The 24,738-nt window shown below is 32.2% G+C and overlaps 1 protein-coding gene across 4 annotated transcripts in view; it reads right to left on the bottom strand.

Moving 5' to 3' along the window:
- LOC134712444 (mitogen-activated protein kinase kinase kinase kinase 5-like) overlaps positions 1-24,738 on the bottom strand; it is a 52,926-nt gene that overhangs the window by 7,624 nt on the left and 20,564 nt on the right. For all 4 annotated transcript variants that reach the window (XM_063573979.1, XM_063573981.1, XM_063573980.1 and 1 more), the window contains 11 exons: positions 24,374-24,458; positions 22,671-22,750; positions 21,402-21,462; positions 19,965-20,070; positions 18,989-19,151; positions 18,552-18,652; positions 17,451-17,527; positions 16,383-16,448; positions 15,107-15,199; positions 1,878-1,948; positions 263-318 (listed from right to left, as the gene is read on the bottom strand). In XM_063573979.1, the coding sequence (XP_063430049.1) occupies positions 263-318; positions 1,878-1,948; positions 15,107-15,199; positions 16,383-16,448; positions 17,451-17,527; positions 18,552-18,652; positions 18,989-19,151; positions 19,965-20,070; positions 21,402-21,462; positions 22,671-22,750; positions 24,374-24,458 (959 nt within the window). The remainder of the gene's footprint in view (positions 1-262; positions 319-1,877; positions 1,949-15,106; positions 15,200-16,382; positions 16,449-17,450; positions 17,528-18,551; positions 18,653-18,988; positions 19,152-19,964; positions 20,071-21,401; positions 21,463-22,670; positions 22,751-24,373; positions 24,459-24,738) is intronic.

Raw genomic sequence — 24,738 nt, 5'->3', positions numbered from 1 at the left:
ATTTCAGGCACACAAGGACACATATAACACTATGCATGTAATATTTGACACTGGACATTCATGTTTAAACAGAAGTGTTAAGAGACAATGGTTTGATAAGTCAACATATCTCACAAAATATTAAATTTGAACTATCTGCACTGAATTAGTTAAGGAACCTAGCATTGTTTACATCCTTTACCGTTTTGTGGATACGGTAGTTGTTTTGTTGGTAATTACATCATTTTTGTACATACTATAAGAGGTTTTCTAGTTTACATACCTGTCTGAACCAAGCAATCTAAATGTTCTACTTTTATCACAGATCTCTTGAGTTACCTGTAAAATGAACCCAATAGTCTAAACTAATTGTTAATATCAAATCTTTATGTATATACCGCTAATACTCAGGTCAACTCAATTACATTTTCCTAAATATAACTCATGGACTATTTGACCTATACAAAAATTACAAAATTGATTATGAAATCAACATAAATGTTCTAATTTCCAAATATATAAAAAAGACTATCATATTTAGGTAATACAGTATAGTTCAACTTCCGTGATGTAAACAGCTCTTACTGAAACAACATGATATGGAATGGGTTTGGTATTTCCTCCTCCCCCTCCAACGCACAAATCTTAAACTAATAGATGATTAGTTCATCAATTATATCTTTGAGAAACATTAATATTAATGACATTCCTTCAATAGAAATGTTTAACTAGATGCTCTAAAGAGCCTGTGTTGCTCACCTTAGGCAATGTACATATTTACAAAGGACACAGATGGATTCATGACAAAATTGTGTTTTGGTGATGGTGATGTATTCGTAGATCTTACTTTACTGAACATTCTTGCTGCTTACAATTATCTCTATCTATAATGAACTTGGCCCAGTAGTTACAGTGTAAAATATTTTGTAAAAATTTACAAAATTTATGAAAATTGTTAAAAAATGAATATAAAGGGCAATAATTCCTTAAGAGGTCAATTGACCATTTTGGTCTTCTTAACTTATTTTAAGGTCTTTCTTTGCTGTACATTATTGCTGTTCACAGTTTATCTCTATTAATAATAATATTCAAGATAATAACCAAAAGCTGAAAATTTTTCTTAAAATTACCAATTCAGGGGCAGCAACCCAACAACCGGTTGCATGAATGGTCTGAAAATTTCAGGGCAGATAGATCTTGACCATAATGAACAATTTTATCTTGTCAGAATTGCTCTAACTTCTATGGTTTCAGAGATATAAGCAAACAACTGCATTTTACAATATGTACTATTTTTAGCTATGTCGTCCATCTTGGTAGGCGGGCGGGGTCATTGGACACATTTCTAAAACTAAATACCCTAATGATGATTGCAGCAAAGTTTGGTTAAATTTGTCTGAGTAGTTTCAGAGAAGGTTTTTGTAAAATTTCCTTAATTGTTAAAAATGGGCTATAAAGAGCAATAACTCCTTAAAGGGTCAACTTACCATTTTGGTCATGTTGAATTATTTGTAGATCTTACTTTGCTGAACATTATTGCTGTTTACAGTTTATCTCTATCTATAATAATATTCAAGATTATAACCAAACACAGCAAAATTTCCTTAGAATTACCATTTCAGGGACAGCAACCTATCAACAGGTTGTCCGATCCATCTGAAAATTTCAGGGCAGATGGTTCTTGACTTGATTTAACAGACTTATTTTTTCAAAGATATGAGCCGAAATCTATATTTTACACCTAGCCATGGCGGCCATCTTTGTTGTTTGGCCAGGACACATTTTTTTTAAACTAGATACCCAAATATGATTGTGGCTGTTTGGGCCAGGTGAGCTAAAAACGATACACAATGACATTTTTCAAGATATATGATTACACATAATAATATAAAACCTACCTCATTGGCCTTAAAACTTCTTCCTTGCATCCCATGCTTGTGAAAGGCTAACACACTGTCTTGTAAACATACTACAAAACAAAAAAGATGAAAACTAATGAGATATGATTTAACATACTGTAAAGTGTGTAGAATGGGTCAGCTAAACTATAATAACACTCAATGAGTCGAGGAACTAGTATTATGATATAAAATTGAGAATGGAAATGGGGAATTATTGTATAGTAAAATATATATATATCCCTAAGAACATAACTAAAAGTTAGCTTTCGATGTTCTATGACATAGCTAATTATAGTTATTTTATGTATTATTCCCTTTTTTTAAATCCCTTTTTTAGATTATTTTTCATGCTTATTGATTGAGATTTATAAAATTATTGCTAGAAAGTAAAGGCGCACATGTTGGTGTCAATATATACATCAATGCTGTCATAGGCAAAACAACACTGTCATAGGCAAAACAACGTTATCATAAACAGAGCCAAGTCTCACTGCCACATCTAAGCAGAGCTATCACCCTTCCTTGAGATTGTTGTGAGAAACACCCTCTCCTTTAAATGACCATTTATAATCTATACTTTACACTCATTGAGATTGGGTACAGGTATTACAAGAAGTTCCACATACTGTTCATGAATCAGAGAGCACTTTCATGTTACTACCAAGCATTTGACTAAATATAAAGGCATCTATTAAAATTTTTTGTAATAATGTGTGGCTAAAATTTTCAGTTTATTCAACACATTGTTACATTCAAAAGAGAAATATGAAGGAATCAATTGTTTAATCAACATGTTAATTGACAAACAGACAAGAGCCACAAATTATATCATGGAAGCATTTAACTACCTTGACTGCAATGAACTATTCATAGGCGAGCGCCGATTTGAGAAAAAGCCTCTCGTTAAGGTTTTTAATGCACCTATCGAACACACAGCTAATTTTGGTATCAATCGAAAGAAAAACTTCTAGAGCATACGATTTGGGTGGTCGTCAAAGTTCCCTATGGTCACGTTTTTTGCAAATCTCACGAGAACACAGACATGTCGAATTACTTTGGATTATACGGTGATACTTAACATTGCATATATCGGCATTGCTGTAAATATATTATTCGTTTTTATCTAAGATAGCTTGGAATACATTCTAAAAAGACATGGAATCCAATAAAAAGAAGATTTTATGAAAAAATAGTTGATTCTGAGGCATCTGTAAGACCAACCCTAAAATGTAAAAAAAAATACCATATTTTTTTAGATTGTCAGTGTCAATGACTTATTAAAACTCTTATATGTTTTGTTTTTATAAATTCCATATACCCTGAAAAGATTGCGACACACATCGAAGCTCAATGATGGATAATAAACGTTTGACGACTTTTCTAAAATCTGCATTATTAAACGGTATTCCGGATCTGTATCGTGTTTATCCCAGACGCTAAACATTTATATAAATCTAGTATCTAATATGCATAGGTAACACTTGAGTTTCCAAAACACAAGTCGTGTTTCAACATATTACTAGATAAATATTCGTATATGTGTAACCAAAAGACCACTTTAACCATTACTAATGATATTAGCATGTGCTATGTAAGCAGCAGACTGCATTTTGTATAATAGTATATTCTTGAACATTATTATAATTACTCATCATTGATGAGTGTCCAAGTCCTGTGAAATGTGCGCCACTTCCAATGAAGCGCTGCCGCATGTCCATAATTAGCAATGCTGTATAATATGTCAAAATATCACACAAGAGACTCTTAGTATGACAACAAATAGAGGTTTCACAACCTTAATGAATGCTGTTAGCTTAATGCAAATACATGAGTATGTGTTAAGGTTGTTAGAGGCATTGTTGGTTTAACAAAGAGGAAGGCTTCATTGATAAGATGGAATCTTACAAGGCATGTGCTTAGTCAGATAACATCGGCAATGAGAGCACGTGCGTGTCTTGTCCAGGTTGGTGACCAATGTCACGATGAAGAAAAACCAGCTGCAATGAAAAGGGATAAAACATTTGTAGACGATCTAACTGTTTATATAACAGAAAATATGACAAATCCATTTGACGTTGATAATCTCTCCCGTCAGCATATGAACATTTCAACTGGTCTCCATGCAAGTCACGACATTGAAGATTCACTGTTAAAATCAGTTGAAACTTGAAAAACAAAAACGTCAAAAAGGAAGATATTTGTTGAGTCATTACTATCAACAGACAAAGATCAGGACTGAAGACATTTGAGGATATGAACCCCAAAGTACAACTAAAATGCAAATCTGGGCAAGTTGTAAAAGGTCATTTGATTCCCGAGCTTGTGTTTACCCGTGCACTATCTCTAACTAAATGTAGAGATGCCGTTTCTGTGGAAACTGTTTCGTCCTATCTAATTTGTCCCATTCCCACTGCATATATTATGACGATGGAATTATGAGGAAGACAAATAAGTCTGATCTTCCCATGAATTTGAAAATTAAGGTAGGATCAGTCCCTAACATTCCTCCAATCAATCACAGTGCTACCGTACCAATAAGAAATGGCATGAATTCAGTCATTTGATGTTAAAAGGATGTCCACAATTGGAGACTTAGCCAAATCTTACATTATGCAGGCACTCATTTTTAGCCATGGCGTTGTCAGTTTATTTTTGATTTATGAGTTTGACTGTCCCTTTTGGTATCTTTCGTCCATCTTTTACAATCATGCTTCCGATTCACAGACACGATTGTTGATGTCTTCGATCGCTATGACACTAGTACTGAACATTCCATAAAATCAGCAGAGCGACATAGACGATCGGCAACAACTACGAAAAGTTTCATATCGCTGAAGGCCGAACTGTTCCAGACTGGAAAAAATGTCTATCAAGCAACAAAAACAAGCAAGCTCTGATAACTTTCCTTTGAGATTATCTGAGCAGCAATTTGTCTGATATGTTCCAGGATGAAAACAAATGTTTAGTTCTTGACGGCGCATTTTCCAATCCAGAATAGAGCGACAACACTCAATGAGAGCATGTAATCGATCTTCAGATCTGTCCTGTTCGTATGAAGACACAGACACCAGAATCTTGCTTCATGTTATACTCTCATAAAATCTTTTAGCAGTTGAATATAAGGCGACCAATCATAGTCAAGTGTTCCGATACAGATGTTCTTGTGCTCTGTGTTCATTATTTCAAGATTCTTGTGTCGACTGAACAAATGTGGTTTTTGACGGGGTCAACTAATTGTCTTAAGGACTGTAGAAGGTACATACCCATCCATGAGTTAAGTAAATCTTTTTCACCTTTACTAGCTAACATTCTCCCTGTAGTTCATGCTTGAACTGGTTGTGATACCACTTCTGCTATAATTGGGATTGGCAAAAAGACTGTTTTCAATTTGATAAGAAAATCTCCGAGTAAGTTTACAAATCTCCAAAACTTTGACAAGATTGCTTTTTCCACATCGTTGTCAGCTGCCATAGAGCTTATTTCAAGCTTGTATGACTTTAAAGAAAAATTCGTTGCATCACATGTTGACTTAAACAAGTTACGTGTTAAACTTGTAACATGCAAAGACTCAACTGAACCTGCATTCAAAGAACATATTTTGCGGTCATTTCAACAAACGACAATTTGGATGTCCTCACATCTTGATCATCCAAATCCTTTGTCTCCTTATGAATACGGATGGAAAAGAATTTACATGGCCCAGATCCATTCTACTTTTTAGGCATGATGAAGTCCGATTTCCTGCAAGATCTAGTATGTTCTTGCAAGAGGGAATAAATACGTAGCAAGAAATGTATTTGCCGAGAGCAGCAAATGTCTTGCACGGAGCTTTGTCCATGTCAGGGCAGTGATACTTGCCAAAATATTTATTCTAAAGAGAACATCAACCTCTAAAAAAGATCAAATGATTGACGATGATAAAGATGAAAACGATACCATTGACTAATAGCGAAAGAGTATTTGAGCAATGGGGCAATATAAAGTTTAAGTTGCCTCACTGTTATTCAATGTAAATATGTATATTATTATTAATTTTGTGTTTTGTAATAACTCTACCAAATGGTTGTGTACTTAAGTTCTGTATGCGATGATAGTGGTAGTTAAGAAAAAAAACCAAAAGAAACAAAACCTTGCAAGTGATCTAAACAAAACAAAAAACAACAAAAAAACAACACCTTGCTAGTGATCTTCGGCCTTGACGTGGTTGGCAAGCTTAAGACAATTAAATCATATTGTATTTATAACTGTCGAACTAACAGGAGACCAAAATAACATTTATTTTTAACTGTGCTGTAAACATGGTAAATATGCGCTTTAGAGCAGTTTTAAGATATGTTTTAATATAGTTTTATCAATATTTTGTCGGTATAAAAAACAAGCTAGGCGAGACATTAGAACTTAAAAAACTAGTTATATATGTTTCTAATATAAAACCAATAGAATTTGTGTGTTTTTAGATGCAAAATTAAATATTACCGAGAGTTTTGCTTCAATATCCCTAAAAATTATGATTTTCACAAAAATACGAGATTTTTTTCATTTTAAACACTTTTTGAATTTTTTTTTATTTCAGAAACAAAAATTAGATAGACTTTAGTTTGTCAAATGATATATTTCATTTTATATTGCAGATGAATTTGTTCTTAAACTGCATTTTTCGAACAATATCGTCAAATTATGACTTATATTATTTCCTCCTTTTTTGCCGTTTTTAGAAAAATGTGACCATTTCCCAGTTTGACGACCAGGCAATTCTGAATGTACGATAACAGACCTTTCAAGTGATATATCATATAGCCGTGTGTTAGGTAGGTGCATTAAAAACCTCCGAATCCTTGTTTTGGCGCTCGCCTATCAGAACAAGTATAATAATATTCTTTGAGTTAAAGAACAGGTATAATTAATGAAACTCTATGAGTTTGGGAACAGGTTTTTGATACATTCTGACCTTATTGATATTTGCAAATTTGTTTGTAACTTTTTATTCCATTTGATCATATCTTGTAATATATATTTAAAATAGTGGTTTTCTTTTTGTTTGGAAATGTGTATCCAAAGTGAAAGTTATTCAACAGAAGTTTTCTGAACTTGTATATGTCATTTTTACCTTATAAATAATTAGGATGAAAATTATATATTTTCCATTTCATGACTTTAAATATGAATGCTACAAAAAAAAAAAAAAACTTTTTAGCACTCTTATGAACCAATTTTAGAAATAATTTAGATTGAGAAAAAATATTTTATTTATTACTTTCTAACTTGATTTTATATGGACCATAATTTCATTAACTAAGCATTACATAAAATCAATTGTATAATGGTGTTATGGCGCAGTGATGGTAAACACAGAATCTGGTGACCCCTGAGGTTTATTAACTTTATACCAGAATTATTAAATTGATTTTCATGCAGGTGAATCTTCTTAATGACAATGACTAAACAGTTTCTATTTATTGTAAGATTCAAGGCTCATAAATATAGAACTTTTTTTGGAGGTGGTTACTGTTGCTTTGTTTTTATTTGTTTATTATTTTCCTAAGATACCATACATAGTTAATGAAAAGTCATGCAAAAAATTAAACTAATTTCTCATTAAGAGATGTAAGAATTTCAACAGAAACTGATCCTAATTTCTATTATATTGCTTTAATGACAGTGGGGTGTGAACAGAATTTTTAAAAGGCTTTTATAAAACATTTCTATATCATTTGTTTCAGTGGACTGAATACAAGTTTAGTTAATTAAAGATCAAAAGAATAAATATCTGGTCATGCACATTACCTGACAGAGCTATTTACTAAATGGTGCATTACAGTGCAACAAAAGACAAATGCCATGTTTTGATTAAGAAATATCTGCAGTCGATGTGATTTAATTGATGATACTAGGTAACATGCAACCATTTAACATTGTTTGCAAGTTATCCACAAGAAATAGGTCACTCTGACCCACATTACTCATCATTAATTATTTTAATGTTGTAAATGTGTGTTCATCTTCCAGTTTCTATAAGGGTCCAGTATAATTCATCAACCAATATATTTGTGGTAGAGTGATAATTTTAAGAACACTTTTATCTCATAAACGTAAGTGGATCCAGAAGGGGGGAAAAGGGGGAGGGGGTGCTACCCCCTTTTTAGTCAGAAATTTTGGTTGATTATATAGGGAATTACTGAAGCAGCTCTTATCCCAGTCAGTCCCCAACCCCCCTGATTGTAAATTCTGGATCAGTCACTGATATATTTATTGTTAAAGTCTTAATAAGAATCCTGCTGAAGGTCAGGGTTATCACCAGGTACACTGACATCCTCCATGAACCAAAAAAAGGTCAATGTTGCTACACTTGTGCAACAATCAATCAATGTCAAAAAAAGGGGAAGCAATCTTCAGCTTCTGTCAAATGGATAATACCATTTGTGCAATGTCATGTCATTTATGACCTCAATGATTCATTCTTATTTTAAAATCTACTATAATTGCATTGGCTTTCTATTTACATTGATATTCCAATACACATAAAGTGTAATGTTCAGAAATTCAATATGAGAAGGTAGTAAAAAGTTACAGATATTATGTTTTATGTGAAAATTTAATATTCTAATTCAGCAAAAGTGACAAAATATCGTATAAAAATATATTATAGATGATATCATAAAAATACCATTTTTGTAAATGTTCTATAAAATATATTGATTTTCAATATTGAATTTCATTATAATAAGCTGTTGACACAGAGAGATGTCTCACCTTCTTGTTAATTTGATAGAAAATGCAAATGATGAAATTAATATAGCAATACTTATACATGTAAGCTATGCAAAATATATAGCAATACTTATACATGTAAGCTATGCAAAATATATAGCAATACTTAAACATGTAAGCTATGCAAAATATTCAAAGTCAATGAACCATGACTGACATTACAGGGCCAAACAAAGGAAATGAGATGTGCCAATGCTAATAATATGCATATCAAATACCATTGACCTACCACTATATGCTTCCCAATAGACTGACCTAAACAGAAACTAATACATGTAAACTAAGCAAAAGATTAAAAGTCGATAGACCATGAATTACAGAGCAAGGGCCAAATAATCTCCAAAGAAATGAGATGTGCCAGTGCTAATACAACTGCACTGAAACTGCAAATATCATTGACCTACCACTAGAGGTTCCCCATAAACTGACCTAATCACAAGCTTGTGCAAAAAAATTAAGGTCAATAGACCATGACTTACGGGGCAGGGGGCAAATAATCTCCATAGAAATGAGATGTGCCAGTGCTAATACAACTGCATTGAACTGCAAATATCATTGACCTACCACTAGAGGTTCCCCATTAACTGACCTAATCACAAGCTAATTCAAAATATTTAAGGTCAATAGACCATGAATTACAGAGCAAGGGCCAAATAATCTCCATAGAAATGAGATGTGCCAGTGCTAATACAACTGCACTGAAACTGCAAATATCATTGACCTACCACTAGAGGTTCCCCATAAACTGACCTAATCACAAGCTTGTGCAAAAATATTAAGGTCAATAGACCATGACTTACGGGGCAGGGGGCAAATAATCTCCAAAGAAATGAGATGTGCCAGTGCTTATACAACTGCATTGAACTGCAAATATTTGACCGAGTAGACCAACTGCTAGTGGTTCCCCATAAATTGACTTGAACATTATACATTGTCATTGTTCATGACAACTTCTAATATGAAATAACACCAGACCGAGTAGACCAACTGCTAGTGGTTCCCAATATACTGACTTGAACATTAAAAATTGTCATTGTTTATGACAACATCTAATATGAAATAACACCTATTTCATATTAGAAGTTGTCATGAACAATGACAATGTATAATGTTCAAGTCAATTTATGGGGAACCACTAGCAGTTGGTCTACTAGGTCAATTTTAGAGTTTTAAAGCATAATTACATTAATCAGGAACACTAAAGATAAAAGTTTAGGAAATTAATGAAGTAGAAAAGCAGTTCTAGTGATGAAATCAAAAGGACATTACAATAAGTGATCACGAGTCAAATAGATATAGGAAGAAGTGATGTGAGTGCCAATGAGACAACTCTTCATCCAAGTCACAATTTGTAAAAGTAAACCATTATAGGTCAAGGTACGGTCTTCAACACAGAGCCTTGGCTCACAAACAAACATATAGCCCGCTATTATCATATCCATGAGGGTAATGTTTTTAAATAAACCAAAGCCTTTTCAACAGGACCTATCTGAAAAGATGAGCCTTGAACAGTTTTGATGGGGATACAAACTAAACAATATTCTTTTCATCAGCATTATAAAAAGCAATATGCTTAAGACTTAATTTCCAATAATTAAACACATTATTCCATCAAATATTTATAAGAATTGTATCGATGACCATATAAAGTATATTGGACATTGACCTGAACTTTTGATAATTATTATTTATTGATACAGAGATGTTATCCTACATTTATTAATTGATACTATTTGTTGATCACCTGACATTTCCTGTCCTGTTTTTAAGACAAGGTGATTAATGACGGCTATAATAATGCTTTGTTGATTTATATTTCTTTTTCAGGAAACAATAAATAATAAACTTTGTTTGACACTTAATCATTGGAGCAATAACATTAACTTATCTGGAACCATGAATGTCTAGGAAGATGGACCATTAATAGGTGAATATGGAGAATAAGTTTCATTTCAATCAAAGGACTGTAACTCAATTATTTTCTTGGAACTTTTTAGTTATTAAAGTCAAATGAAACAAGTGACTGGGGAAAAATAATGTTTATCCGATTCTTGAACCAATACATGTATATATCTTAAAGTTCAATTTTATCATTTTTCATGCATCCATATAATCGTCAATTTTTTTTTATCTTGGTCTCATTTGCAGTACCCCTGACTGCATGTATGATGTGAAAATATGGCAGATACATGTGTATAACATGTACAATAAGATAATAGTTTATTTCAATGACAGATCTATGCATTTAGCGATCACATGATTTATACGAGAAAGGTTACCCTGTGTTCACTGCATATGGAAAACATGTCAGCAAATTGTTTACTGGAAGCAAAAAAGGAAGAAAAAAAAAAAGGAAATTTCTAGTTATAGAATTTTCTTTAAAAAAAAGTACATATACATCAGTTTTATAATAAAAACTAGCCAATTATTTAAAAAAAATTTGTAAGGGTTCCGCGGAACCCAGTGTCTCGCCTACTTTTGCTGTAAATCGCAGGCTCAACAAAAATGAGGAAGAAAGTCAATAAAAATATTCCTCTTGATACAATCTTTTGATTGTAAGAAGCTACTGTCCAAGTTTGGTAAAAATCCAGCATAGTTTATGAATCTAATAAATGCTTTAAAAACTTTAACTGCAGACTTTACACGTGTGTAATGTTCACTGAAAGAAAATCCACGTCCATTTAAAAGTAAAATACGGAAAAAGTGGATTTTTTTTTCTTTCAAAATTTACTTCTGGATACTATCTTATGATCCTAAATAAGCTTTTGTCCAATTTTGGTACAAACCCAGAATAGTTTAAGAAAGTTATTAAAATTTTAAAAACTTTAACCACAGAGTGAATGTTATGTTTCCCTGCAGAAAAACTAAGTCCATTAAAAAGTAAAATATGGAAAAAATGAGATTTTATTTTTACAAAATTTACTTCTGGATACTATTTAATCATCATAAACAAGCTTCTGTCCAAGTTTGGTAGAAATCCAGAATAGTTTAAGAAAGTTATTAAAATTTTAAAAACTTTAACCACCGAGTGAATGTAATGTTTCCCCACAGAAAAACTAAGTCCATTTATAAGTAAAATATGGAAAAATGGAATTTATTTTTACAAAATTTACTTCTGGATACTATTTTATGCTCATAAACAAGCTTCTATCCAAGTTTGGTAGAAATCCAGTACAGTTTAAGAAAGTTATTCAAATTTCAAAAACTTTAACCACAGAGTGAATATTTGTGGACGCCGCCGCCGACAAAGACGACGGAATGTAGGATCGCTTAGTCTCGCTTTTACGACTAAAGTCGAAGGCTCGACAAAAATGAAGCCATATTTTTTTTTTAATTTGAAGTTTCATATGACTTTAAAGTTCAAAGGGGCTTCAGGAACGGTAAAAGTCAAAATCGTCATTATTGAACTTGACCTCCATTTTGTCACCAGTAACATCATATTAAAATTTGGGAAGCTTTGGTAGAACAGTTCATGCGTAAATGCACGGACATGACTGGAAACGCCATTTTTCAATCTTTCAAGAACCATAACTCCTGAACGGTAAAAGTCATTATTGAACTTGACCTTCATTTAGTTGTCAGGAACAACATATTAAAATTTTAAAAGCTTTGGTTGAACAGTTCACGAGTTAATGCACGGACAACATTTGATTGCCGCCTGCCCGACCGCCCGCCTAGCATCCCCAAATTAATAACCGACATTTTTGTCACAAAAATCCGGTTAAAAATCAATCCAAAGCTTCCTTTTGTGGATATAAACCTTGAGTTTAAATTTCATTGAATTGTATTTATTTAAATTTAAGTTACTGTCCAGAAACCAAATGTCTTTGGACGACGCAGATGACAACCTGATACCAATATCTATACTGCACTCGTTCTATTTGAGCAGTCAAATTTCTTTGTCATAAACAGTCACTGACCCGATATCCCTTTTCCACATGAATATATTAATAGAAGTTGCCGTAATTATATTAAATTATTCATACGACCTCTTCAACCTGTTCATGTTTCCAATGTAAACAACGATGCGTTTAAAGCTCAGACTTGTTATTTTTCAACCTATAAATCATTTATCAACAATTGAAAATGTTTTTTTTTTTAGATTGCAGTATAAAGACATTAATAGTGCATTGACTTGACATGTCAACGATATAAGGATTCGGCCCGAAACGGGAAAAAAACTTGGCAAAGCCTCGCATTTCCCAGTTTCTAAGCCTCATCCTTATATTGTTGATATGTCAAGTGAATGCACTATCATTGTCTATATGATATAAAAACTTAATGTGGTCGTATAAAAACTTCATGACTGTATCATATTATAAATACTTGATACCTCTACTTGTTTATAAGACATTTACCAAAAATTCCATGCTCAGTGCTCAATAACAATTCAAAGTATTGTCAGTCAGGAAATAATTACTGTGTGGATCCAATTTTGCCATGGTACATCTTATAGTCATACATTTCCACAAAAAATATCAATTTCTTACTTATCTATATAGAAGCTCAGTAATATTACCATAAGTAACAGACAGCCAAATATACAGATAGATAAACAAACCAACAAAGAATGGACAGAAAGATCGGCTGATGAACAAGAAGATTGCAGTAAACCATCCTTTCTGTGAATAAAGGTAGAACAAGTGAAACAGCCAGCTACTGCACACTGATGATCCCCCGCCTAAACACAGGAAGTTGTTGAGTGATGAATCGGAAAACCCATCACACTTAATAATTTTAACCCTGAAACCAAATTTCAGAAATCCTTAGGCCACACCAATTTAATAATTGGACTCCAAAAATTGGGGCGAGCGAGCGATTTGAAAATTTTAATAAAAAAATATTTAATTTGCAAATTTTTGAGGCGAAGCTTAAAAAGTAAAGGCGAGCGATTATAATTTTTTTTTGTAAACATAAAATAGTAGGTTTTGACTTTATTAAAACAATACTTGATTTATCACTTGTACCTTGACATTTCTTTTCATTTTAAGAAGTATTTTTTCCCTGTTCAACAAGAAATAATTGAATAATTAAATCTGGTCTATGTATGTGTGACTGACAATGAGACAATTCTCCATCCAAGTCATAATCAGGTTCAGAACAACCCCTTAATGTTATCATGGTTATGAATATCCCTTTTATGAGAGGTCAAAATATTAAAGTTATATTTTTTTTGTAAAAACACTTTAAGTACAAAAGGGCTTATATTTTCCAAAAGAACTATAATATTTGGTACTAAATGGTCAAAACATGTCCAAGAATTTTGTAATATTTCTGGACTTTAACCATGTTAACACATTTACTTTAACAGTTTAATATGTTTCAAAATAAGTGGACCTATCCCTCTTTTAGAAAAGTTGTTTAAAATATAATGTATTTCTCCTCTTTTTGAGTAAAAAATTTTAAGTTGTCAAAGGTTTTGTATAGTATGGTAAAATGACCCCTTCAAGGCCCTTGTCTGAGGGAGGGTTGGTCCCAACCTGATAATAACAAATATATAGGTCAAAGAACGGCCTTTTACACAGTGCTTTGATCAAGACCAACCAGCAAGCTATAAGGGACCACAACTTAGTATTGTACACAATTCGAACAGGAAAACCAACGATCTAAATTATATTTCCAAACGGGAAAATACCAATGAACCACATCAACAAATAATAACTGCTGAACGACAGGTCTCTGAATCAACCAGGATAGGTGCACAAACCTGCAGCGGGTATGACCGTCACCATACATTATAATTGCAGTTGAAGGCAAATCCTTCAGATGTTCTTTGTACTTTATTTTAACAACGAACATTTTTTTTATAGGGAATATAAGTTAGGGGGAAAGAAACCAACGTTTTGTTCTGTACTGGTATTTCTATTTATATCGGAGCACTCCCGCTTGGAATAAATTGGTTTCATGCTGAAACAAATATTCTCGCAGATATTTACAGTGTTGTGGGGTGCTGATAGGTTTAAAATCGTTATATAAAGGCTAGACTGTAATTTTAAAAAACAAATGTTGAGATCTTTATATAATATTTACAAAAAAACGGTGCGGGAAATGTACATGATTTCATTTCCGGATGCGGGAAGCGGGAATATAAAAAAAATAAAAAATTCTGTTTTGAAAAAAAAAGGTGCGGGCGGGTCCGTTGAACAAGGAATCAAATTGGTGTGGCCTTATATTGTAGTATCAGAGAAATATATACCAAAAATTTTCAACTGGGCAATTTTGTGTAAAATGATACAAGTGTTCGGTAAACAGGAAGTTGTGGAGTGATAAATCTAGATACACATCACACAGTATTGCTGACTTATAATAAACCCTGAAACCAAATCCTTGTTATGTAGTTCCTGAGAAAGATGAGCAAAAAAATATTCATGGGATGGACGAACAGATGGACTGACAGACAGACAGATGTAAAACAGTATACCCCCACCTTTTAACAGGGGAATATTAAATACACTTACCTAATGATTGCACAGTAGAATCAAAATGTAACTCTGCTGCTTGTTTTCTACTTGACTTTAACTTTCCCGACATATTTACAACTTTAACAAATTCTGAAATAAAAACAAACATTTGAAAATCTAAAATTTAATCTGTATATCTTAAAGTTCAACGATAAAAGTGACAATAACAAAATCTGAGTTTTGTGGTCATAAGTATTGTGAAAAAGTTTTATAGTTGAGGCAAACTAAGGAAAGAGAAACTAAAAACAATTAAGGTGACGCCACCAAAATTTTAAATTGATCTGTATTATGTGGTTATAAGCAGTGTGTATAAGTTTCATAACGTTTGGTAAAGACAACCTAAGTCACGGAATGGAAACCAAATTTGGGACATACGGATGGACTTGAGACTTTCAAATACTAAAGATGTAATTTGAACAGTTTTTTCTTGTAACTATCAATGAACAGTTTATTTCTCTAGCCATGCTAATTATATTGTGTTATCATCAACTTCTTCATCATCATCAAGTTTGTCACAATCTCATATAGATTAATTTTGAGGACATGTTTGAAATCCAACTTCACTCAGAACACCAGTTGAACGTGAAAATATTAGCAGTTAGCGATTTTATACTAGTCAATTAAGGTCCTGATTGTTGAACTTTGCAGAGGTCTTGAACAGAATCAATCTCTTTACTATGTGGATTCTGTTCTAACTCAAGGATTGCCTATTGTTAGAACATTCACAATCAGCAATCCGCAAGTTAATATGTTACTCTTGCATTCTAAACATTATAGCCGCAGACAAACCATTATGACATATATAGAATAATAGGTAGTTTCGTTTTTGATACTGACTATATCATGTGGAATATCTAGACGAGCCTGTTAGGGCGAGTTAAGATATTCCACATGATATAGTCAGTATCAAAAATGAAACTACCTATTATTCTGTTTATCGGTAATTATGACGTCGTGCAATGTATTGCCTAATATTTTCAGTGATACCGCCAGTACGTCGATACTCGAAAATATTAAGCAGTAAGATCAAAGGAAAAATATATGAATTACAGATAAACTGCATTATACAGTATGTCACACTTTAAGCTATGACGAGACCAATACTGGTAAAAGTAGGGGTTCAATCATAGAATAAAAAGATCTGTTCTGAATAATTAGCTTGACACCTACAGGGGTTTATAAATGGAACCATTCTAACAAAATCTCTTGATAGATATTGGCTACATAGAACAAATGTTCACAGTGACAAAAAGATTATATTATGTATACTTACTATCATAACAGACTAGAATTGTATCTTTCTCTAACTGGGTAACATTAACTACAGGTAACGCTTCACCTAAAACCAATAGAACAAAAATATTAATGGTCTGACTAAAAATAGAAAACAAAGGGAAATTTGACTTCAGTGGAGAAAAAGTTATACAGTATTTGATCATAATTAAATCTCAAATCTAATTTTCCTTCATATAAGGCCACATTTATATTAAAAATATTTTCTCTTAAATTATGATTATATGAATTTATGCTTGAAATTAAAAGACCTCAAATACCAAATATAACAAGACTAGAAACATTCAAATATTTACTGTATAATACTTAAAGCAATTAAACTGAGAGTTATAACTTGAAGCGTGTTATTGTGAAATGTATTACAGTCAATTTCATTGAGTGTGTAGCTATAGTTAATAGCTTTCGTTAGATTACTTGTAAGCTGAACATTGAAGTCATTTTTAGGTTAGGTAAACTACCATCCTTCAGTCCAACAAAAAAACCAATCTATCTGTCTGTAGGACTAGGCTACTTCAAAAAGAGGGCAGTATACTTTACATAATAATAAAGTAAATTTGGTGAATATACTATCTTCTGATTGGTTAAAAGTGTTACTTGTATTTTCAATGTTGTCAATTTTTATGGCAACACACCCACTTTTACTCTCACTCTGAAGTTGTGTATTCATACACCAACATGTGTGTACGTTGAAATTGTTAATGTAAATAATATAAAAAGTTCTTTAAGCCTTATTTTTGATAGAAATTTATTTAGAATGAATGGCAATAATTTATTTTTTTATGGTTCAATAAATTCAAAATAAATAATAGCCATTCATTAGATGATTTCACAGTTCAGCTAGCAAGCAAGCTAACCAAAGATATTACCTTTAGCTTAACTCAATGAAAACGGCTGTAAACCACTAGTTTTATTTGCTTGATTATTCTGTTATTTTCATGTCATCTTTTCTGATTCCATGGATTACGAAGTCATCAAACAAGTGCAAAATTTGCATCATTTATGTTGTGTGTGTGTTATATTTCACTATATGCATAAATAGTAAACATACCTTCATTACATTCCATAAACCAACTGGAATTAGAATTCAAATTTATCACATCAAACTGTACATGGTTTCTATCTTGTCTGTAAATATAGAAAATAAGTTTTTAAAATGATTTTTTTCTCATACACTGTATCACCAATAGATGATCTATAGTTGCTATCCCATGAAATGCATCACAGAACAACAATGACTATATGGGTATCTTGGGAAGTTACATTCTGGACATGGCCTATGTGGCACTGTAACACTCATGCCTCTTCGGTTGTGCCAAGTAAGTATGTAAGTAAGAAGTCTTTTTCTGGTTGGACAAATGTGGTGGTTAAATCAAATTCCCGATGTTTGATGTAAGCCATGATCTCAGATGTTTAAGAACCCTGGAGATAATTATTTAACTGGTCCATAAATGGGCTTTATATATTTAATTTCTATTTGTGCCCTCTTTGGTTTTACAAAAAAATCTAAATTAAAATATTTTCAGTTCATAAAAGCTGTTATTTCTGAGATATTAATTACTGTTTGATTGACTAATGGTAACCAGCTCAGTAGCCAGTACTTCGATTCTGGCATGAAAATACAGATTTTGTGTTATCTATATTTGTAACAAAATTTTGGAAATTAAAAAAAAATTAAGGTATTTATCTCCCTCATGCATTTACTCCCATTCCTTGCATAGTTAACTACAATCCCCTTCCTTTTCATGAATGTGACCTACCGAGTTAGACTATTTACCGGATTTGTTATAGTATGAGCAACACGACAGGTGCTACATGTGGAGCAGGATCTGCTTATCCTTCCGGAGCAACTGAGATCACCCCTAGTTTTTGGTGGGGTTCGTGTTGTTTATTCTTTAGTTTTCTATGTTGTGTCATGTGTACTATTGTTTGTCTGTTTGTCTTTTCATTTTTAGCCATGGCGTTGTCAGTTTATTATCAATTTATGAGTTTTACTGTCCATTTGGTATCTTTCGTCCCTCTTTTAGGATATACTTTTTATGTCATTTTTGCATCACTTAATAGACATTGATTGTCCAATGCTCATCTCGTGCAGAAAAATTGGTACTAACTATGCTATTGGCATGTTCAAGTTGAATAAATATATACTAACCCTCTCCTTATACCCGTACAAATCATTGGGTATTCCAACTCAGGGGAGATAAACATTTCAAACACCGTTAAATCCAGTGGCATTTCGTCAAAATCAAATGTCTGAAAATAAAAACAAAGTCAATGCAGGAAAATAACAGAATGGCAAATTATTATCAGCAACTTTACTACTGTGGATTCATTATTATTCGATGGATGTTAATTTTCATTGATTTCTTGAGTCAAGGTGAACCACGAAATTAAATGTTCAACTAACGACAAATTTTCTATATTAAACTTGTATGCAAATGAATCCACAGTATGTATGCATCCAAGATGTTTTAATGCAAACAGATTGGGAAATCATTGTTGTGAATCATTTCAGATTTTATTTTTGAACTTTCTTGCTTTGGTTCTGAAGGTTATTGCTATACCCAGATATTTTATTTTTCAACTTACCTTTAACAACATAAATTTATTGAGTGGTTCATACCACTGCATGAGTATGATACCAGTTGGTAAAGCTCCACACAGGTACTTGTATCCATTGTAGGGATTTCTTCCTACACAACACTTACTACAGCCTTTTGTATCAGGAACTTTTGTCGTTGGTGTAAACCGTCTGAAAAAAATCCCAAAATACATAGAAACTAATATGAATACAAAATATGCATGAGGTTCTCCTGGGAAAGTCACTTTTACTGAGAGTTGCTAGAAAAAAGCTATTATTTCAGGATTATTAATAACGTGCATCGTGCTCTGGCTATAGAATTCCACAATCCAACTCAAACCTGTTTTCAATTTGGCTCCATTGAAACAATGTCTTTTTAGACAAGCTGCAGCAATGTAGAACTCAGCATATCATTGGATGAGCATTAATGAATAGATGACCACAGATATGTTTCAATTGTGTAAACCGCATTCAAGTCTTCTGGTCATCAATTTTGACATCATCAAATGCCACTTATCACCAAATATTTATTTCCTTTGAGCAACATTGAGGGATGCAGTTATTAGAGCAGAATATTTTTAACCTTAAGCACCCTAGATCACAGCCAGTTTTTGGTAGGGTTCATGTTGCTCAGTCTTTAGTTTTTGTTATGTAGTATTTTATTGGTTCTTTTAGTTGTCTTTCAATTTTTATCATGGAGCTGTCAGTTTATGAGTTTTGAATGAACCTAAACACAAACATCATTACAGTCATTTAAGATTGATTGATTGTTGGTGTTGAAAACCATTTTTTCACAGAGTTAAATGCACCTGCCATCTGCAGGGTTCAAACTGAAAACCACATTGTTAAATTCTTCAAGTATGAAATATAGGTAATTATAACTTGAATGCTTCATAACTACCAAACATCATGTATATTGACAAAGGTATGTCTGGAAGCCAAGGCCTCATTTATAACAAGGCAATTTAACATTGTTAGGTTTACCTTGGAACTAATTTTTCTGGTATTCTGTTCATAGGTAAAGAGAACCTATTTGTCTGTTTTGAATGTATCATCATCAAATCATGTCTCCACAGGTGAGGGGTTTTACCTATAATTGGAATAAATTATTGTTATACACAATTATTCATTTTAAAATACAATGTTCCCTACATCACAAAATATTTGAAAATTAAGGTTCTAAGGTGTCTGTATCATTCACCTGAAATCTATGCAATATGTTAAGAGGAACTACCATTATCAGCCTTGTATAGTATACACCGTTTGACTGGGTGTGAGGGTAATAGCAAGTTTGTTGTCTCTGAGTTACCAACTATTGCTCAAGGCAAAGCAGAGATCAATAGTTGGTATGCAAAGGGACAACAAACTTGCTATTACCCGCACAACCAGTCATTAGGTGTTTTATTATACTGAATAACACAGCCATTAAGTGTTTTTATATACCAAATAACTAATTTTCTAAAAGTGTATATATATCATCTGAAAGAAAAAAAAATGTCACATAACTTTTCATGCACATGATGAACTTTACTTTTTTTATAGTTCGTTTTGTATTTATAAATATTTCATTAATTTCAATCAAGACTACAAATACTAGCATTAATCTTTCTGTGCTTATAATAAATCCTAGCTAAAGTACAACGAACGCAAATTCACTTTTAATATACGGAGAGCGAACCAATATTATGAATAAGGTTCTATGTTTTAGATCTTTTATAAAAATTCCCTTGAAGATTTTCTTTCTCTTTTATAATTGCTTCCTGTTAGTGAAATTTCAAACAACACATACAGATTTCACCGGTTACAATATTATAGTGAGTTTGACGTTGCAAATCATACGTAACCAAGCAGAGTAGTCAATGACATCATTATCATCCAATGAAAAATAAGCATGAAAAAGTACGGGAAAGATGATAATGAAACTATTAACCGGGGCAATAGTCTTTGAAACTATTGACTGGCAAATGATTCTGTGGAATGAAATAGCACAACTTTTTCATTACTTTATATATAGAAAAAACATACTGAAGTATAATAATTCGCACTGGTACATTGTCCTTACCCCCTTCTTATCACAAGTATTCAGGTGAAAAAAATAAATTTGTAGCTGTTTGAAAACATCTAATTAAACTGTGATAAATTAAAATTATGTGTGATTGTTTGCAGTATGACTTATATAAACCCTGAAACTAAAATTTAGAAATCTTTGTTGAGGAGTTCCTGAGAAAATTTTAATGAAAATATTCATGGGAAGGACGGACTGACGGACTCATAGACAGACTGATGGGTGGACAGACAGAGGTAAAACAGTTTACCCCCTCTTTTTTAAAGCTGGGTTATGTATAATAATAAAAATATCTAAAACAAATAACCAGAGATGGCTTTATACAATTACACACCCATAAAATTGTATTAAATTACCTGATATTGTCATCAAGATATCTTTTATCACATAAACCCACATACATTTCCTGGGATGTAGCTGGAAATAAAACAATATCAATTAAAATCTATCTTATTACAATATAAGTTTAATATGGTAACTATAAATTATTGATGGTTTTCTTGCGAGAAGATGTTTTCCAGCTATATTATCATCGAAGGGCAACAGGCCTGAGATGAGATGTGGCCCAAAAACATCTTAAAGTTTGAAGTACCATTGGTAATCTGTTTATCGCTATTTAGCCTATGATGTCATTGATGTTTTCATTGACAATGCCACATGCACCTTTAGTTTCCAACAATGATTTTCAACATCTAGCAAGTAGCGTAATATGAAAAATAACAATAATCTATCACATTTTATTTCTATTCTAAAATAGTTCTATCATATGATAAGGACAAAGGGCCTATTGAATTGCATTTGAGCCTTTTGGGGAAAAAAACCCTTTTCATTTACACCATTTAGATTATTAACCAAATTAGATGACATTTCAGATAATAATTACATAATTTAATCAGAAGAAAGCTACTGGTATTTGGTGTTAAAGGAGTATATATGTACACTACAAGTAAAATAATTGAAAGAGATCATTGATTTCATTTCCATTCTCGTAAACAGTTATAAATATACAAATTATCAATTGACATTACGATTCATGAATCTCATTTAAAATTTTATAAATGTAATACCTCACCAATTCTAGTGATTTATAAATCCCATTCAACAGTTATAAATATATAAACACACTAATTTATGTGATGATTATGAATCCCATTGAACAGTAATAAATGTAAACACTCAACAATTCTAGCAAAAATTCATGTACCTAAACAAACAGTTATAAATGTAAAATCAATCCACTTCTAGTGATGATTCAGGAATCCAAACATTAAAACTCACCAATTCTAGTGATGATTGACGAAACTTATTAAATAGCTATAAATGTAAAAAATCATCAATTCTAGTGATGATTGACGAAACTTATTAAAAAGCTATAATAGTAAAAACTAATCAATTCTAGTGATGATTCACAAATCCCATTAAAAAGTTATTAATGTCAAACTCACCGATTCTAGTGATGATTTATGAATCCTGTTTAACATATATAAATGTAAAATTCCCATGTTGATGTATTCTACTAGTGTTGATAATCATGTTCATGTTAAACAGTTATTAATGTTAAACTCACCAACTGTTGTGATAATTCATGGATATCCCATTACAGAGTTATGAATGTAAAAACTCACCAATTCTAGTGATGATTCGTGAATCTCATTCAGGTTTAATGTGTACAGGCCTTCATTAGCACCAAGTAATAGATACTGATCTGTAGAAAGTCAAATTATTTATTACAAATGGCCAAGAATGCAATGGTAACATAGTGACACTATGAACTTTTGTTTCATATTATTTCCATAATTTGGCATTGAATCAATAGTACCTTACAAGGAAAATTAAATATTGTTGTCCTAGTAACCATGCAGAATTCATCATGACAAAACTCAAAATCTTTAGCGACATTTACATATATTTTAGACTCTATATCATGATCTATTCACAGTAATAATACAAGTAACATGTACCAAGTCAGGAATATGACAGTTGTGATGCATTCATTTGATGTGTTTATGACCTATTGATTTTGTCATTTGATTTGGGACTCACGTTCTGAATTTTCCTCAGAGATCAGTATTTTTGTTATTTTACTTTTCTACATAAAATGACATGCATTACTTATTTTGTAGTAATCTAAATATGTTAGCTTCTTTATAAATAGGAACTAGAGAATTGTTAAGTCTAATACCAATGGAATTAATTGTGATTGGTAATTTGCTTTTAACATATCTTATATCCATCGTAAGTTGTAGTAAGTATTTGTTCAAAACTTTTAATGCATGTTTTTCTTCCTCGTATGCAACACCATTTTAAGTTGTCAACTTGTCGTAAATAATCATGCTTAGTTTAACTTAAAGGGGGTTAAGAGTGGAAACAAGTCTTCTTCATACCACAGGGGTGGCCAAGTTTAACTAAGTTTTTGACCTTGAACTTTACTGTAGGCATTTTCTTTCTCGTATAAGAAAATGGTGAATAATCTAGTCTATTTTCAGAAGAAAACTATAAGTGGTTTCAAATTTAGAGAACAGAAAATTTCTTTGTGCATAATCATAGCATACCCATAGCCAGGGGGGTTCGGACAAACCCCCCCTTGAAAACAAATAAGCACTGTTAAAGTCAATGTTCTGTTCGAATTGTGATTGTTAAAGTCGAGTTTGTGAGTTCAACGAACCCCCCTTTGGAAATTCCTGGCTACGAGCCTGCATGGGGTTGACAATATTGAAAGAACTTTTTGACAAGAAACTTGACTGTAACACCTTCTAGTAGTAGTAGTAGTGGTGAACAATCATTCAAAGTTACATTACCTAATTTCAAGGGGTGTGAAAGTTAGAGGAAGAGATATTTTTAACAGAAAGATGCACATAAAAAAACAGCTAATTTACCACCATTGGATTGACAGGACCCTTTTCACAAGAAAATGACCACGTTTTCATCCAATTATAGAATCTTATCTGACAATAACAAGATGTACTCTAATCCATTGCTTCAAATGACACCCCCACTAGAAATATCTAGAAGTATTTGATGAACAACAGATAGCTGATGGACAATGGATGGGAAAAACATCACACAGTAACATTGATAGATTTAAAGGAGCTCTGAATCTTATTTCCTTAGAAAAATGAGATAAACATTTCATATATGGCCATTAATTGTAAGAGTTTATAAGTATTTCGTTAACAGGAGGCTGATGAGTGATGGAAATGAAAATGCACCATACAGTATAACAGACTCAGATGAAACTCGATACCAAATTTCAGAAAGCTCTGACATCCCTTCCACATCATTGAGTATAATTATACTGAAAATGACAAACACTGAAATAAAGTCTTACCTCTTGTATCAGGATGTACCCAGCTTGCTGTACAGTTTATACGGAGAGGACATCCATTGAACACTTTGGAAAAACAGGCTCCCATCTGGAATTATAAAACAATATTCTAAAAACATTTTAGGATTTCAGGAACTCTGGTGGATATTTTCAAAACTTATACCGAATCGATGAGATTGGCTAACAAAAAACTCAACAATATAAATTCAACCAATCATGTGTCATTGTATTCTAGGTTTGAAAATTATTATTAATTCGAATGATCGTGGTCAAAGGAGAATTAGTGTGTAAATTCACTTTTAACTTTTCCAATTAATAAGATAGTTCTTCTTTAGTCTTAATGTAAAAAGAGGAAATTATTGGATTAT

The sequence above is a fragment of the Mytilus trossulus genome, chromosome 3, assembly GCF_036588685.1.
Source record: "Mytilus trossulus isolate FHL-02 chromosome 3, PNRI_Mtr1.1.1.hap1, whole genome shotgun sequence".
Taxonomy (NCBI): Eukaryota; Metazoa; Mollusca; class Bivalvia; order Mytilida; family Mytilidae; genus Mytilus; species Mytilus trossulus.
The sequence above is the reverse complement of the archived record's forward strand: the minus strand, read 5'-3'. Positions and strand labels throughout refer to the sequence as shown.